This window comes from Apus apus, chromosome 5 (assembly GCF_020740795.1).
Source record: "Apus apus isolate bApuApu2 chromosome 5, bApuApu2.pri.cur, whole genome shotgun sequence".
In the NCBI taxonomy this organism is placed as follows: domain Eukaryota; kingdom Metazoa; phylum Chordata; class Aves; order Apodiformes; family Apodidae; genus Apus; species Apus apus.
This window is the reverse complement of record NC_067286.1, coordinates 26,964,503-26,982,038: the sequence shown is the minus strand read 5'-3', so window position 1 is coordinate 26,982,038 and position 17,536 is coordinate 26,964,503. Positions and strand designations below refer to the sequence as shown.

Sequence of the window (17,536 nt, the reverse complement as noted above, 5' to 3'; positions counted from 1 at the left end):
CCCACACATACACTCCCTTTCTCCACAGAATTCCTCATGAACAAATTTGTGAAACATTTTCCAAAATGTTTCATTGCAGTTTTATCATTCCCTTGAACAATCCTCAATTTGATTTAAATGTCTAAAACCACCTGGCTATCTAAACAGGTCAAGTCTTCCTGTTGTGCCTTTCAGGGGTTTGTGCGGGGTTGTTTTGGTTTGTGTTTTTTTGGGCTTTGGGGTTTTTTTGTTTGTTTTTAAACAGCAGCAAACTTTGCTACCAAGGGTTAGCAGACTTCAATTCCAATTCATCCCTGAGCCCAGAGAGCAGGTACTGCCTGTCAACAGGGTTGGTCTTCCCACTGGAAGGGCTGCTAGAGGAAGTACAGATTGCTGCTCCTCACTTGAGGGGGTTTCTATTGCAACACTGGAATGCAGCAGCACACTCCTATACTGAGCACAGCTGATGAGTCCAGCCCTTTCCCAGTGCCTGACAGAAAGAAGGAAGCACAGAATCATAGATGAGTACAGGTTCACCCCAGATAGGGTGTACAAAGGAAGTGTTTTGGGAGAAAGGGCTCTCATCATACAACTTCTATGGAATGACAGGGGATAAATAGACACTTTGGTACCTGGCGGCTTGAGGAAAGATGCCATATCAGATCTATTGCTGCTGCCAGATCCTCAAATAGTAACTGTGGGACAAAGTGTCACATTGCATCTCTATTTGTCCTGAGGCTGTAGCAGCTGGCTACCAAACAGCAACCTACCCCCTTGAAACCTGAAGGCTGGATTAGCATATGGCTCTCTGGAGAAGTAACCAGAAACTCCATGTACATCAAAACAGCAGCTTGTCTCAAAGGGAGCTGGCAACACCAAACATCAGCACTGCCCTGACTAGTTTTTGATGCCAAGTGTGACACAAGGTACAAAGTGACACAAGGAGTGAAGCCAAGCATCCCACAAGATTCCCACTGTCCACTGCAAGATTCTCAACCTATTCCACTGCTGACAAAGATGGCATTAACCACCTCCCCAGGCAGAAGCTGAGCTCTCAGAGTCAAGGGCTCACAGTCTGCCCTCCAGCAGTCTGACAGCACCCTGATGCTGCAGTCTTCAGCACAGGCAGCAGCACTTTTGGCAGAGACTTGACACCGTCTCCCTGTGGTTTAGTAAGCAGCTGTTCTGCCCAGCTATTTTGAGGTTTTGTCCTATTTTTCTCCCTTTTCTGTTGGGCAGCAGGTTTGCTTCAGGTCTGGAGCTTTGCAGCTATCTCATTATTTAAGATTCCATCAAATGTTACATCCTTAGTTGGTTGTCGCAGGTAAAGATTTTAAATTAATTAGACATGACCTCAAAAGCCCACACACACTTGGGGACTGGCTGACAGAAATTGTCTGGAAGTCAATTTGATGTGCTTGACTCCATTTCACTAAGGACTTGAATCAGGGGACTTCACTCACTGCTCTGGTTGATAAATAGTACTGTTTTGTTTGCTTCTTCATCTCCTCTTCTGCCAAACCAACTGAGGTAACAGCTGAACTGGATCAACACACAACCATTTAGCAACCAAGTCTACCTTTTAAGTTCAGTTTTATTAGAGACATGGATTCAACATGGAAGAGCCTCCAGCACTCACAAAAAGGTAGACCAAGATAAAAACCAACATAGGAATCTTGCCTTGCTGTGTGGGCATGTGGAAACCGCTCAGAGGAGTAAGACTGCACCTACTCTATTAGGCAGGGTCTTCCCTGAAGCCAAATGATGTGGATTCAGGACTGGACCCAGCTGCTACCTAGATGGAAAGAGGGCAGTTGCTCCAAGACTGCATGATTGTTACCTGTGACTCAGAGGCCAGCAGCAGGAGAGCAGCAGATTGGCCATAGCCCCCTTAAATTTACCTCTGCAAATTGAAATATTAAAGTAATGATTCTTTGGCCTAAGAATGAAGCACTGCTGCAAAGGGGATCTCCATGCTCTTGTCACAGTGCAAAGAGTTTGCTCACTTGCCAGAAACTAAGACTGAATGAGCCTTCCTCAACCCACTTCCCTGTCACATTAATAAAAGCAAGGAGTGAAAGGATGTATTTTATACTTCAGGTCTTCATGCCTCAGTTATGTTTCTTTCCCTCCAGGAGACTTGAGAGTTAAACAAAGCATTCCTGCTTCTTTCTGAAGGATCTGCTATTGCTGGGGAAGTAAAGGGAGGGAAGGATTTGGCTACTTTTCGTCATCTTTTTGGGCACTTTCAGGACACTGAAGCCTGGTGGTATTCCCTCCTAGTACAGAAAAATATTGTTTGCTTTGGTTGTAATGGCCCAGCTGCAGTCACATCAATTCAAATTCTCTTTAACAATCTCAATCATGAGGATTTTCTTATCTTCGCCTCCAGGTCCACCACCACAATAATGCCAGCTGGAAAATCTCCCCAGATGACTTGTACAAACACAGCAGCCTCACAGAAGTGCAGTAACAATAGTCCAGATTCATGGGAAATGAGGGGAGGAAAGAGATCTAACTAATGGGACAGAGGCAACTGTCCCATTCTAAGGAGGACAAAGCAAGCTGCCTCTGGTGTAGCCAATGATGCTGAAATTTGCTTTGAACCACAGATGATAACTTCTCTTCATTTTAGTGTAGGTTTATGCAGTCTTTACAGCAACTCAGGATTCTCCTTTAGAAAAGGACAAAGACAGAGCAGAAATTCTCCTTCACAAATTTGGGTACAGTAAACTTGAAGAAACTAGCAGCAGCAGATTTATCTACTGGTAACACAGCACTTCAAGTATTTCAGTGTCCCTGTATCTATTCAGATAATAAGGCAAGAATACTTATCTTACAAATTAGGATTTCATTGTCCATGTAGCCACCAATTTTAATCTGGCCACAATGGTCATCAGTCTTGAAAAGATTCCAGTTCAGAACAGCCTTTTGCCTCGTTCACCAGCTGCCATCTGCTAGATCTGCCTCTCAAAATTCATTCCTGTACACGACTGTCCAAATACTTCCATTTCAAAGAGGAAGGAAAGAGCAAGGCAACATCATGCCTAGTAGAGTTATGCAATGTTTATCCTAAATGTTATTCTTCCATTGTGGGTTACATGCAGCTTAAAGGGAAATGGCTCTAAACTGATGAATTATTTTGTTGCACAGTAATCTATCTATATAATAATGGAAAATTGCGACTAAACTTTCCGAGAGACTCCACATGTGGATGGGCTGGAAGCCACCTAGCCTTGCAGCCTATCTACCACAATTGGAAAGAGGTATTTGGGAGCAAACCAACAACCACTTCTGGAAAAGAAAAATCCTCACTCCTTCAACTTCCAGTGGGATTTACCCCTCAATTGTGCGAGACAGCTCCACACATGCTGAGCAGACTCCTGGCTGGATTAACACCAACTCACTCATTTCCCTTTGTGCTCCTCCCCTTCCTCCCTTCGCTGTGACACAGACTGTGGTCACTGCCCTGCCTCTGCAGGACCTGACACCTCCCTGGACATGTGGACAGGGAGCCAGGAGGGGGGTGACTCAGAAGTTAAGAGGCTTCCACTCAGTACCGCAAACCAGCCAAGGATGAACAGGGAGGGAGAGAGTGAAATGAGGAGACTGTGCCTTGATTCTGCTGCACACAAGAAGCTGCTGCACTGACATTCAACACGCATTAGTAAAACAAAATTTGACCCAGACAGGTGTGCAGTTTCCTCATTTTGAACACATCATACCACTACTCACTTCTGAGTATTAGTTGTCCTACCCCAAAAAAACCTCAAGGTGATAAAGCTGAAACAAGAACAAGTCTAGCTCTTCAACAAGATCTTGTGGCAAAACGCAGCAGGAGAAAACACTTGACATCTTCCTCTTAACTTGGATCATACAGCTCCATTTTTATTGTACCTCCTTTCCTATGTACAAGGAAGGGTGATTCATTCTGAAATGGTACAGAATATGGGGACATCCAGATCGTTTGTTCATCAAATGTACCATGCATGCAGAGAGCCAGGCAGGGAGCTGTGTCCATACTGACTACAGTAATTTAAGAGAGAAACCCAAAGAAACATATTTCACTGTGTCTCAGAGAGGATTCCCTGTATTAAACCCATGTCTGCCTTTAGCAGGAATTTATGTATGTAAGGAGCTACACTAGAGAGACGAAGGGCAGGGAAGAATATGCAAGCTGAGACTGATCAACTCATTACACACGCTATGTAGCAAATACCAATTTCCCAGCAATGAACACTAATGGGAAGAATCCCTGACTCCAATTAGAGTGGCTGGGAATTGACAAGAGGAGCTAGAGAGACACTTAAGCTAGCCAGTACATAGCAGAATAGTGTTTAAAAGACATTGCACACTGAACAGCACAAAGTACTACTTTCCTGCTTTTACAGAAAAAAAAGCACAGGCTGCTTCCTCAAGCAGGCAAGTGCCTCACATGAAGACATGGTTCCCAACGAGCTATTGTGACCAACTGAGCACCAAGTAAAGAAGAAAAAAGCAAAATAAATCAGTCAGTCATACTAACCTACAAGGCTTAAAAAACAACAGTAAACACAACCCCAAAACAGATAAGCTGACTCAAGCTATCTGCGCAGCTGGTCTAGAATTTAAATGGATAGACAAACATCTCCTCCCCCCCCCCCTTTTTTTTTTTCCTTTTTTAATGCTAGTCGTCCACAGAGGATTTTCTTAGTTTTGTTTCCTTTCTTGTTTCTAGGAAAACGAACCTCAACTAGCTATTGGGAAGTTTAAAGAGAGAGAGAGAGAGAGAGAGAGATTACAAACCAAAATGAGAGAAAGGCAGGGAAAAAGCAAAGGGGGAAAAAAGCCTGAAAGGAGGACACAGCATCAGTCCTGCCACAAGACTGACTTTGTTACTCACTTCATAACCCTAGCAGAGATAAAATTAAGCCACTTTGGGTTTATTTCACTTGCCAGCATAAGGACAGGCAAGTGTAGGCCACAGCTGTAAGACCTTCAGAGAGGATGTCATTTTCTATCCTATGTTGTCTTATCTTCCAATACAACAGCCTTATATGAAAGTGGTGGCCAGAGTATCTGCAGCAGTTGGTACCTTTAGCCTTTATGGCAGACATGAAGAAAAAACCTCCTATGACACAAGTATCTCACCAAAACAATACCAGGGTCAGCAAAGCTGCTGTCACACGCTGCTGGAGGGAAAGCCTCAGCAGGGTGAAAGAAGTCAAAGTAGAAAAGGTTCAAAAGCCAATGAGAAGGAAAGAAAGTAATAATGTAACTCAGCTCTTTGGCACCACTGTGGAATTGGAAGGAGCTTGGGTTGCATTGGGAACTGCTTCTTTCAAGAAATTCAGAAACTTCTCAGGAGACTGAGAAACTCCAGGAAAGAGAAAATCCAGAAAAGCAATCTTTAAAAAAATAAAAAATAAATAAATACTTTAGGCAAACCAGAGACCATAGTTAAGATTCTGCTCTAAGAATGCCAAAAGTTCTCACGCACAAGTTCTCATTCACATATGCATTTGTATGCCTGGTATGGATGAAGTCAGGTTCCCTGGGGCAACTGTGTTCATCTCAACCAAATTCATCTAGGTATGTTGAAAGCATTCTTAGGAAAATACAGAGCCATTACATAAATTCAGCTTTTAGGGGCAGGAGAGACTGAAGGAGTAAAGCATCTGCATGTCAGGATTGTAAAACCTCAGTAGATGAGCAGAGGGCTGAGGAAATCACTGGAATACCTGGAGCACAGCTGAAAATGACCAAGTTACATGGACAGGTCATGAACCAACTGTGCATGAGCCATACCCAGTCTGCTACGTTAGCCTCATGCAGGAAGCATGGGTGTCCAGTAAATTCAAACAAATAGAAACAAAATAAACAACATAAAACAAACCTACCAGAAATGCCACAATTATTACAAATCAAGAGAAATACACTGGAAATCAGAATATGGAAAAAAACAAAAACCACCAACAAGCTGAACTTGCATCAACTTATCAAGCTCTGTACCTGTACCCTCTCATGTTTTGACTCCTTAACTAATGTTAATTTTGTTAGAGATTGCCTTGACTGCAAAAAATCACAACAGCATCACAAAACAGGCCAGCAAAAGCAGCAAGTCATATAAGCCATTACACTGTTACAACACAGAGCTGGTATATTCAATAGCTTTCCTTCCCAGGCCATGACATGCTACCACCAACAAGTAAGAACAGGAATTGCCCTCTAAAGCCCAAAGGAAACGCATAACCTTTTAATTACTCAAAAGAATCCCCAGGTGATCTCATGCTTGATTAAATCAATGTTAGACACACATAAGCTCATCAGAGGACATGACTATTAGCAAAACTAATCTATTTTTAGCTATGCAAGAGCCCAAAACATCTGTTTACGGCACTTGTTTTCTTCTCTCTCTCCTTGCCCTCTTCAAGCATGAACATATTCAGTGTCAAAAAAGATGCAGAGGAAGAGGAAGAACACCCTGGAATGTATTTCCCTGGCTCCAAAGAGTTCAAGTATCAAGGATGCTGTGAAGCACACATCTGAATCGCAAATTGTCCGAGTTTAAAAGAGTGCCCACTGACACAAAAAGAGGTAATGGACAGAAATTAGAACACATTAAATTCCTTTTTTACACAACATAAAAACAAAATAAAAAAAACCAAACACCTCACAGTTCCTTTAAAAATGTTCAGGGGCTACGTTCTTTCAGATAAGCCCCATACCACAGACCAGCAACTCTGACATGCTCTGCTCCTTCACAGACACATGGCCACTGGGTGAGCTCTACATTCAGCAAGTTCAGAATCTGGCCCCAAATGTCTGATTTTGCTAAACATGCAACTCACAAAACCAGCACTCCAGCCCTCAGCTGTCTCCCTCTCACTAGCTCTTTTGCTGTCCATCAAAGTCTCCTTTTGGATCTCTCTATCTGGACTTAGATCATGCTCAATAGACATGTCGCACTGCAGAGAACCCACACACATGAGGCAGTCAGCCTGAAATCTTTCTCAGCATCTGGATGAGGAACATGGTAAGCCATAAATTGCAGGGCATACACAAGAAGGCTTTTGTCAATTCACTGAAAGCACCATCTGCTCCATTAGGTACTCACTGGCTTGAGAATCACAGTGAGTTATGTGTAAGCTCACCACATTACAGAGCATAGTTTAAAAGTCCACAGTGTATTTATCTCAATGTATTTAACTTTAAGCAAGAAGAAGAGGAGTTCCCTCTAAAGGGATCCCATTAAAACTTGACAGGTAAAATGCAATCCCTCTCCCTTGCCAATTACAGTGATGACTCTCATTATTCCCCAGTGTTAAAAGACTAAAGAACAGTAAATAGCCTCCCCATTGAAGACCATAAGAGAAACAGCATGAATCTTTATGTTGATACAACAGTCCTGGTTTATCTTAGCTTTGAAGAACATGGTTATTGACTCACCCTGCTGGATAAGCAACAAGGCCAGTTCTGGGGTCGCAGGCTAATCCTCTGCCTCCCGACACAGTTATCCCCAACACCTTCTCCAAAGTCACCTAGAGCATATGAAAAAGAAAACAAGTATTATGAAATGTGAGTGAAGTTGAAATGGATCCATACACAGGTGCTGATAGTCTGGTTCACAGTGGCACTGAGAAGAACCCCTAAAAATTCACTGACAAGCACCCAGGTACAGAAGCAACTCTACTCAGTTTTCAACATGGGCACAAAGAAGGAGCTATCAATCCACTGACTACTTTGTCTGTGTCAGAGCATTGCAAATTTATGGCAAGAAGCTGGGATGCACATTCACTGCCCATCGATTCCCATCCTCCCAGCAAGAGCAGCATATCACTTTCTCCAGAGCTCTTTCCCAAAAATTGTTTCTGGGTTGACCTGTACTCTTTATCTCCTCCATCCAGTGGTAGGTGGTTTGGTCTCATCCCAGCCCCATATTTCTCGAAACGGAATAGTTGTTTTTTCCCCACAGTGCTTGAATTAGAAATCACATCCAGTGCACCAGGGCACCCCTCCCCAGGAATTTCAAGAGGCAGAGGAGCTTATGTGAATGGGTTCACAAGCCCAAATACCAATGACCCATGCAAGAGATAGCAATCCAGAATGCATGCTTTCCCTCCAAGCAAAGATCTCAACTATTTTTAGGAAAAACACAACTGGGGAGAGCTACTTAGAAGATACAGAGATTCACAGCCAGGCCTCTGTGAGAAAGGCAAAAACAAAAGAGGAAGGGAGTGGGACAGATGGACACAACACAATATTTTGGGGAGCAAAGAAAGCATGAGAATTTAGCAATTACACCAAAGCAGAAGTTTCCAGTAGGATTACACAGCATAAAATCTGGTTTGTGGCATGAAAGGACACAATCTCTGAGTACAAACCAGTTTTCAGCCACGGGGTTGTTTTGACTGACACAAAATTATTCTCTTTCCTTTACATTTGCACAGCTTGATTCTATTTATTATATATTTGATGCATACATTCCTCCTCAGCATTGCTGTCTCTGCCAAACTCAGAGATTTTACTGGGTCACAGCCTTCTGTTTTTAATTATCATCATCTAAGTTATATTTGTTTAAGGCCTTAAGGGCGCAGGCAAGGCATAAGAAGTTACTATTGTAAAAATTACTACTATATTTAATAGCTGCCCTGAAGATTAACATCTTGCATTTATACTAATATGTTGCACAAAAGGCAAGGGCAGGGCAGGTTCATCATGCCATCCTGACCACATAGCTTACCGGTCCTGAGGAGTTTGACTGTAGGGTGAAGATATAAGGTCTCACTGAGCTCATGGCCAAGGTCACTAGAGAAGGTGACAGAAGTAACTCCACATAGAGAATTGCCTTGCTTCAACAGGTAAAGCAGGGGTGAGGTGCCACTACTTAAACTGAGCCATCCATGCTTCAAGCTAGTTCAAATTTGGCCTGCCTTCAAACCAGTGACATGGAAAGTGCAAGATTTCACATCCCAGTCTCTGGAACAACTTGGTCTTTTTTTCCCTTTTAGTAATAATATACTCCAGATACTTTGAGACAGTATGAGAGAACACCAAATTGTCCCCTTCCCTTGCAAAATCAGTATCTCTGGAAACATGGCTTTTACAAAATTCCACTGGATTTTTGTTAAGCATAAGAACCTATAATTAAAAATGCATTTACAAATCCATTGGTAAAGAAAGTAAATAATTTGGTTTCAACTTAAAGTTAGAACAAAAATGTTGGAGGGAGAGGAATGAGGGAGGCTAGGAGGATATCTGCTCTTCCAGATTCATTAACAATGCTTCAGAACAAATGCACATAAAGAACCCAGTGTTTCTACTACTGAGGTTCCAGCTCATATCAGCAGTTTCCAATCCATCAAACTAAGAGGGTATAAAATTCCTATAGAAACCATATTCTTGACAGTGAAGGAGGAAGTGGAAGAGACATGTGCCATTTGAGTGCTCCAGTCTAGATAAGGCACAAATTGCTTGATATTATCAGCAAACACCAGTTTAGCAATGCTGTGCTTACGCCCTGCTCAGCACAGGGTTTAGCTCAGGCTAGCTGTAATTGCAGCTATGTTAAAAGGCACTGACTGACTTGCCTGAATCCAGCAATTCAGCAACCTACTTTCACCAACAGTTACATTTTTGCTCTGCAAGGATGGACATCGAGCCTCTCAGCATGCAGTCTTACGCCAGAGCTAAGCTGATTTTACAGCTGCCAGCCCTGGAGGGGACAGTTCCTTCCTCCCTCCCTCATCCCAGTGACACTCCCCACAGTTTCCCTTGCGCCAGCACTGGCATGGCAACTGCCTGCCCAGCAGGCCAAACCAGCAGAAAACCTTGCTGTAGTTCTTGTTTTCTGTTTGCCGACCTGGGAAAGCCACAGGGAGCTCGCTTAGAGCCAGAGAAAGAAAACTGTCCCCTTTCACTGGCAAGACCACCAATTCAACTGTACCTCCTGAACCCACCCTGTACTCAGTAGTGTGGAAAACTCTGCCCCCTCCTAGTCTTCTAGAAGGAGAGACACTGATCAAGAGTACTAAGTCACTCATCTTGGCACTCTCATCCCACAAAAGGCAAAATGTCACACTTGTTCCAGCTTCCTGTCTCCCTCTAGGGTCTGTGGAAGCCCCACACTGCTCTGCCATTAGACTATCGCTGGCAATGCCAGGTGGAAAGTCTACCCTTCTCCTATGGTCAGCAGAGAGCTTGACACAAAGAAGTAGCTCAGTCTTCGGGTCCAACTATTCTACTGCCAGTGAGCATCTTTTGGCCTTCAACAGATCACTCATTCTATTAGAAAAAGACAACTAGCAAGGCAGACCTAGTGCCACAGAAACAGATACCTGTGTCCTCATAACTAACTTTCTGAAAAAGACTCCCCCTCTTTTGCTCCTAAGTCTTAACTTTAGAACCTTCCTAATGTAAATAATCTGACAGGCAACCCCATGAGCCTATCCAATGGATGCTCTTACAACACCTCTGCATGATAATCTTGAGTATTTGTATAAAACAACTTGCTTCAAAAAGGAGTAAAAGCAAATTTAAAGTTTGGGCTTATGGCACTTGTGAGCTCCACTCCCACCACCCTGCCCACAATACACCACAACTTTATCCCCATGACCAGCCTCCAGACCAGGTGATACAGAGGTAAGAGATAGTCACTTGTCACAAAACTTGACAGAAGAATGAAAGACATTTCAGAGATAAAAACAATAGGCAACAAGCAGTAGAAATTGGATTCCTCTCAACTTGCCAGCTAAACAAAGACATTATTCATATAGTTAATTAAGGCAGGAGTACACCAACTTTAACTTCATAATCTGGAATTAAGATTTGTCAGCAAAGGGCAAATTGGTCCATTCAGGTCTGCCATTATCCCACTTCTGAAATTACAGTTTACAAGAAGGTAAGAACCCACTTCCTCATGTGGCAAGCACAGCTTCAAAGTCCTACACTGCCATTCATACAAGTCTCCCAAGTGGGACTTCAGCACAACGCAATCAGAAATAAATTCCCTGACACCCCTTTACAAGTCTGATCTGAGCTAACCAGAGGATCTGGTGAGCACCCCTTGCAGATCTGAGACACTGTTCTTTACAAATTGCTCCCATGCTGGCCCAACTTGCTTCCCACAGTCATCAGACATGTCACTTCTTGCTCAGGCCTTCACAGGCAATCAATGGGCCACCTCACCACCCTTGTCCATGCCTGGAAACAACTGCAAGATCAAACCTGTCATTTTGTGTGCCTAAATTAGAGGTGCCAAGAGGAGGCCAGCGATCCACATTTGTTACTTCATCTCCAGGCTTCTATTAATAGTATTTGGCACTTTCAGTCAAGGTTCTCTATATGATTTGCAAGCGTTAATGAATCATTCCACAAGGAATATGCTTCTGCAGCTCACTTTGCATTGCCATTACGTTACCTGTAACCACCCCATCTCCATTCCTTTAAGGTCAACTTAATTTCAAATTTGGAGGCTCAGCACCAAAACCAGAACCAGCTGTGCAGCTAACATCTTGCAAAACCTGATATTCACCCATTTTACAGGCTCAAACCTAAATTTGGCTGCTTCGAGTTACACAAACACATACATAAATTTCAGTGCCTAAGCAGATCACTTACGAGACAGTTCCCACACCTGGTAGAGACAGACCAGCAGAGTCCTGAATTCCAGGACTTGAGGTACTGACAGGTATTTATGGTAGCCAGGTCTTCCCAGGAAGAGAGGCCTTGCTGCAGCCCAATCCCACCTGGAAGCCAAAGGGCACATCTAAGAGCGGCCCATGTTTCCCTCAGGCACAGTCCTATCAAGCAGCAGGAGGGGAAAGCTCGCACTTGCACGACAAAATCATGCCACCTCTGCCTTACTACTGAGGCGCAGATAATCCTTTTGGAAAGGTTGGTCTAAACAACCCCTGCGAGCCTTGTTTGTCTTTTAAGGAAACAAAACGCATGACCAGCTGGTCTCAGATCTTAGAGAGCTAGTTTCCTACTTGCCTGAGCTCCTGTGGTTTTCAGGAAGTTACCACAAGCAATCGTTCCCACATGCTAAAAGGACAACACAGAAATCTTTGAAGGATCAGCCCAACTCCACCTACCTGCAAACACTCTCCTTCCTTCCCACCATTTGCATCCCTTAGGGACCACCTACACTGCAAAGCCACACAGGAGGTACAGGAGGCAAACACCGTGGCTTGCACGCCTGCGCAGCACTCTGTTAGAAAGCAGCAGTAAACACACCCAGCACAGCAATAATTTCCACCAAAATGGGTGCCAAAGGGGACAACCTAGTCACAGTGCCAGTCCTGCTGGACCTGAGCTCACAGGCACTCTCTGTCCAGCTGCACTGTTTTACTACTGAGCCACCACTGCTCCTGTAGTGGTAGGAGCTCCTGTGTCTATGCCTGCTTGCCCACCAGCAGAATTCTGCAATCTGGCTTCACCTTAAAAAAAAGAGGAAAAGAAATTTTCAAGAGAACACAATTTTTAACACCAGGCATCCCTCAAAGAGTTTCAGCTGTAGGCTGAATGATGCTACTGCTCATCCCATCACCCTCCTCAGGCCAGCAAAAGGCTAAGTTGGAGTTCAATGGTATTTCAGCCCCTCTTCCCCATACTCATATATTCAATAAATTAAAAGTTTTCTGAGTCCATCACCTCATTTACTTCCTCTAATACTATTCCTGTTCTCTCCTGGGTCCAAAAACTCATCATTTGCTACAAATGCAATCTATTTAAGCATGGAAATAAAGAAGCAAAACATTTGAGAGGATCCGTGCAATTCTCCAGTGCTCAAAAAGGCCACTGAGGGGAGAAAACTGGTGTTACTGCACAGAGCTGTCCATATGTCCCAGTATCTACAGCACTAGCAGGAGGCTACTACCTGGAAAAACCGTATCCAACAAGCAGATGTGTCTGTTCCAGACTTCATGAGATTGGCCATCTTGGATCAGACACCAGTATCTAGCCCTGTTTGTTCCTTCCACTTGCAACCATAAATGAAGGAGAAAACTCAGGAAGAACAGCAGCATAAACATATGTACAGATTCAGTTTAAGAAAATCAATTTGCTTTCCCTACTTTCTTACCTCCTGTCAGTCTCTCAGTCTGAAAATAGATATTCTCAGCTTTTAACCTATTTCAGTAGAGTTCTCTACCATCAACTTATCCACTATGCCTTTAAAAGCATAACATTCACAACATCTTTTGCCAAGGAACTCCACATTGTGCAAAAAGAAGCATCTTTCATTGTTTGTTTTACACCTCACTTCTATTAGTTTATTTTAATGTGCCCTAGTTCTTATATATATGGGAAGAAAGAGTGAACAGCCAATCCCCTACCTACCATCTTTAGGTGGCTTATGATTTTTTAAGGAGCTATGCTACCACCCCTAAGTCACCTATGCTCCAAGTACAAGAATCTTCACTCACTCAGCTTATGGCTCAGCTGAAAACAGTTTCATATCTTTGATCGGCTCTGATGCTCTTCTGTGAGCCACATTCCAGGTCCACTGTATCCTTCCCAAGATGAAAGATGAAACACCAAGACTAGATACAGCTTTCAAGATGTGGTCACAGCAAGTATTTACAGAGCAGAATAACATAGTCTTCAGTTTCATTCTCCATTCTTTTTTCTCATTAATACCTTACACTCAATCTGCCTTTTTGACATCTAAGATCATCTACAGACAGCAGCAAAGAGGTCACCCTACTCGAAAAAGTCACAGGTAAGAACTCCTGCTGCTTTGCACTTGGAAACTTATACCACATTCTCTCCTCTCTGCTTCCCTATGGAAAAGGAAATCCTATTCTTGAATCAACAGTTCGATTTCAGTTTCCCCCTCTCTTTCCATGCCTTTGTAAGCACTTATTTAAGAACAGGAGCACCATCAGAGGGAATTCTTGCAGCACAATTATTCCATTCCACTCCAGAATGGCTACTTCAGTAAATGTCCACATGCAGACCAGCTCTGTTTTAAAAGCCTTCCCATGGGCCCATGTATAACACAGTTAACATTTGAAGCCATTTAATTAACTAGAGACATCAAGTCAGCATGAAAAGACAACATTCATCAGAGTTCATCTATCATGCACTGCACAATGTGCCTGCCCTCATCCCTCTCCTGCCTGAATTTGGGCATATTAATAATGTATGTGAAAGGCATGCCTTCCTGAGAAAGTGCTGGACACCAGAATCCCAGAGGTACATAACCCGTGAAGGTTCTTAGGAAAGCCTTCCCTAGCACACCAAGTAGTCTGAGGAGTGGCTACATAATCACCTGTTCTGTTGCCTAAAAAACACATGCTTTTACGGCTTGACTTGAGACCCCAGTACTCTTCAGTCTTGGAAATACACTGACACAGGGAGCTCCAAAATCAGGCCCACGTTTCACAACAGCACTGTGCTTTTCATCTTCACCTCCCTATGTTCAGCCCCCAGAGTTTTCAGCCCTGCTGCACGTGCTCCGGTGTGTTTTCTCCCCTGCGACACAGCAAAGCCGTATCAATGCGCTCCGGCACCCGATACGTGAGCACGCGCCGTAGCTGTACATTGTCAGCGTCAGCATTTAAGAAACAGCTGTCTATTCCTTACATAAGTTAAATTTGATCTGGAGTGCCAAATCTCACAGCTGGCCCTGTTCGTACGTCTCTCCTGCTGCCCCTCAGCCCCACTGCAAAAAAGCACGTCTAACCTCCAGGGACCAGCACACACGTTGTAGGCTCTAATCCACCATCTGAACACACTGTCTGATCTCCTGTTACCGCTGCAGAAAAACAAAGGCTTGAAGTTTTACATTTAGCACTGCTGTGCTTCATTCGGCACATTAAACACAGAACACTAATTACAGTATACTATTCTACTTAAGGGGCTGTCAGCATTTCCACTGCAAAGCCTTCAAGTCAGGGCTTTATAACACAGCTGTGAAATATTCATTTTGCACTTGAGCTTGACACGCAAAGGTCTGGCTTCGGCCCAAGTTCCTCTGCCTATTTGTTTTTTCAGGAGTTGGGGTTTTTGTTGTTGGTTTGGCAGAGGGAGGATTTAAGATGGGTGGATGGAATTAACTGCAGGGGATGTTTGACTTACAAAAGCACAAAAACAAGAAAACCACTCAGCTCCACACTTGGTTTCTGACCCCCACCTACCAAATGCCTCCCCCATTTTTGTATGTACATGTAGAATATGCACACTTTCATTTTCTTTTTTTTTTCGTTGCTTGTGGGGTTTTTTTAAGAGACTTTTCTATCCTCTGCCTCCTCTCCAGCCTGAGCCTTCTGTCCCTGAGTGTCCTGTGCTAGCAGAGAGTATTGTCTTGACAAGCCTGGAGATCTTATTTTAAGTTCCACCTACAAACACAACAGTAGTAAGCTGAGCTCCAACACACAACCAATTTAGAATGTCTCTGGCTTGACAGAGCAGTCTCTGCGTCACAAGCCTTGCTCACTGCTACCACTGCAGACTCATATCAGTTGCCCAACTGATCCTCTAGGAACTACTCCAAGACCATCAAACTGGTTTTGTGCAATCCACCACACAGAATTGTTGCAACATTTCATGGTGTTTCCAGCCAATACCTAATTTGAACCAGCATTCATTGGGTGAAAGGATTCAGTCACATCTGACCACTTAACAAGTCCTCACATTTTAATCAATTTAAAAAAACCACAAACTAAAGCAAACAACCAAAAAACAAAAACCAAACACCTGACCAGGACATCATAATCTGCAACAAGATCTTGCCAACTCCACGTAATTAGATCTCAAGATAACCACTTTAAGAACATCAGGGAACAATTTCCCACAACACAAATTATGAATGACACGCCTTGGCACAAGAGAGGCAAGGGTATAAACCAACTTACCCAAAGCTTTTGAATTGCTGAGTTACAGGACACATCACACTGCATTCCATTTGTAAACCTGCACAAAAGCAGAGGTGGGATGGGGGGGATGTTCTAATGGAAATGCTGAGCCTCGGCTCTGAAGGCTCTGCCAGGTTACCACACTGGTTGCACAGGGGTGTGCACACACTTATTAAAAATGATCCAGGCAGTTGAGAGAACAGGAAACAAAACAGGGATGGAGGTGGAAGAAAGGGAACGTGGGCAGCCCAGGGTCCCTGCAGGCTCTTTCCCAATGTGCCTGCACGCAGCGTGCATGCGTTCAGCCATCTCTCCACACAGCCTCTCTTGCCTGCTCTCCCCTCCTGGCCTCCCCACTGTGCTGGCTGCTCCAGTCCCATTCCAGCTGTCAGGACTGCATTCCTGACCCGTCAGCCCCAGCTGTCGGGGGCTACGTGCTGAATCTGCACTCTGCCTTCTTCTTCACGCACCTGGAGTAAGGCAGTCCCAGGGAGGCCATAAATACCATTGCCTATCCCCAGGGAAGCAAGTGGGAGACTATTAAAAGCACCTCTACCAGGAACCATTGTGAGGGAACTCAGAACTGACAGCAGCCCGTATCTGCAGGTGTCCCTGTGGCCTGCAAAGGAGTATACATAGAAGGTTAATCTCCTACCAGCTTCTGCAGCATGACCTAGCCATCATTTAATAATAACCTTCTGTTTCTTCACTTAACACCAGCCTGATCCCCTAATTTTCTCTTCTCCACCCCCACACCAAGGTCCAATTTCTTTGAAACTACTGGAGGGATGAGGAGAGGCACATGTAACCTTATCAACCCTGGCTAAAGACCCAGCAAGCAGCAGCTTCCCCTTCTCCCACTCAGCCATGGTTCTCATTGTAAAAGCGGCCTCAACTCAGATTTTCACAAAATTTCACAAAATCTTCAGAATATCTGAGCTTCAGAGACACAAAAGCAATGAAGGGACAAGGGGTACGGTGTGCGTAAATTGTCCACCTTTGTTGGTGTTTTGATGATGCTATTTTGACTTTGGTGTGGGGAACTCATTTGGTTGATATATGCAAAGCTTGTGAAGATTGTGTGATGACTGTATATTTTTTAAAAAGAAAAAGTGACATCAAACAGGCTACAGGTTTGCTGGCACATTAAGAGTCGATCCTGATTTATTGCAGACCACGCATATGCACATGGAGTCAATCAGACCAGCTCCACGGGCAGGCAAGCCCAGTGGGACACAACAGAGAGACACATCCTGTGTGGGCAGGCTTCAAAGAAGACATTCCTCGAGTTCTCTGGACCTGGAATTGTGCAGGATCACTTCTTCAGAAGAAACAGATTTTTTCAATCTGCAAACGTGCATTACTTTTTCATAAGGAAAGAGAGCAGGCAAGATACCATACTTTACATAGAGGGTGTTTTTGCCCTCCCACACAGGCAATTTGTTCAGCAGTTTTTTTTTCTTTGTAGTAGAAAAAAAAAACAATTCACCTTCCCCTGCACCTTTCTTACTATCTGTAAGAGGATTAGGTACAAGCAAGGACTTGCAATACTCCCCATCAATCTGTTCTAACAGCAGAGATCAAAGGAAGCAACTTCTGACTTTCTGGCAGTATTACATACTGGTGTCCTCCAAATCCATGTACGGGGCCTGAATATAGGCAAAGAAAGTGCTTCAGCAAGAAGTAAAAAAAAAATAAGTACAGCTCTCTTGGGCAGC

General features: G+C 43.8%; 1 protein-coding gene across 7 annotated transcripts in view; it reads right to left on the bottom strand.

Annotated features, from left to right (window-relative positions):
• Positions 1 to 17,536, bottom strand: part of MAPKBP1 (mitogen-activated protein kinase binding protein 1) — a 99,925-nt gene that overhangs the window by 62,684 nt on the left and 19,705 nt on the right. For all 7 annotated transcript variants that reach the window (XM_051621074.1, XM_051621077.1, XM_051621080.1 and 4 more), the window contains one exon: positions 7,408 to 7,499. In XM_051621074.1, the coding sequence (XP_051477034.1) occupies positions 7,408 to 7,499 (92 nt within the window). The remainder of the gene's footprint in view (positions 1 to 7,407; positions 7,500 to 17,536) is intronic.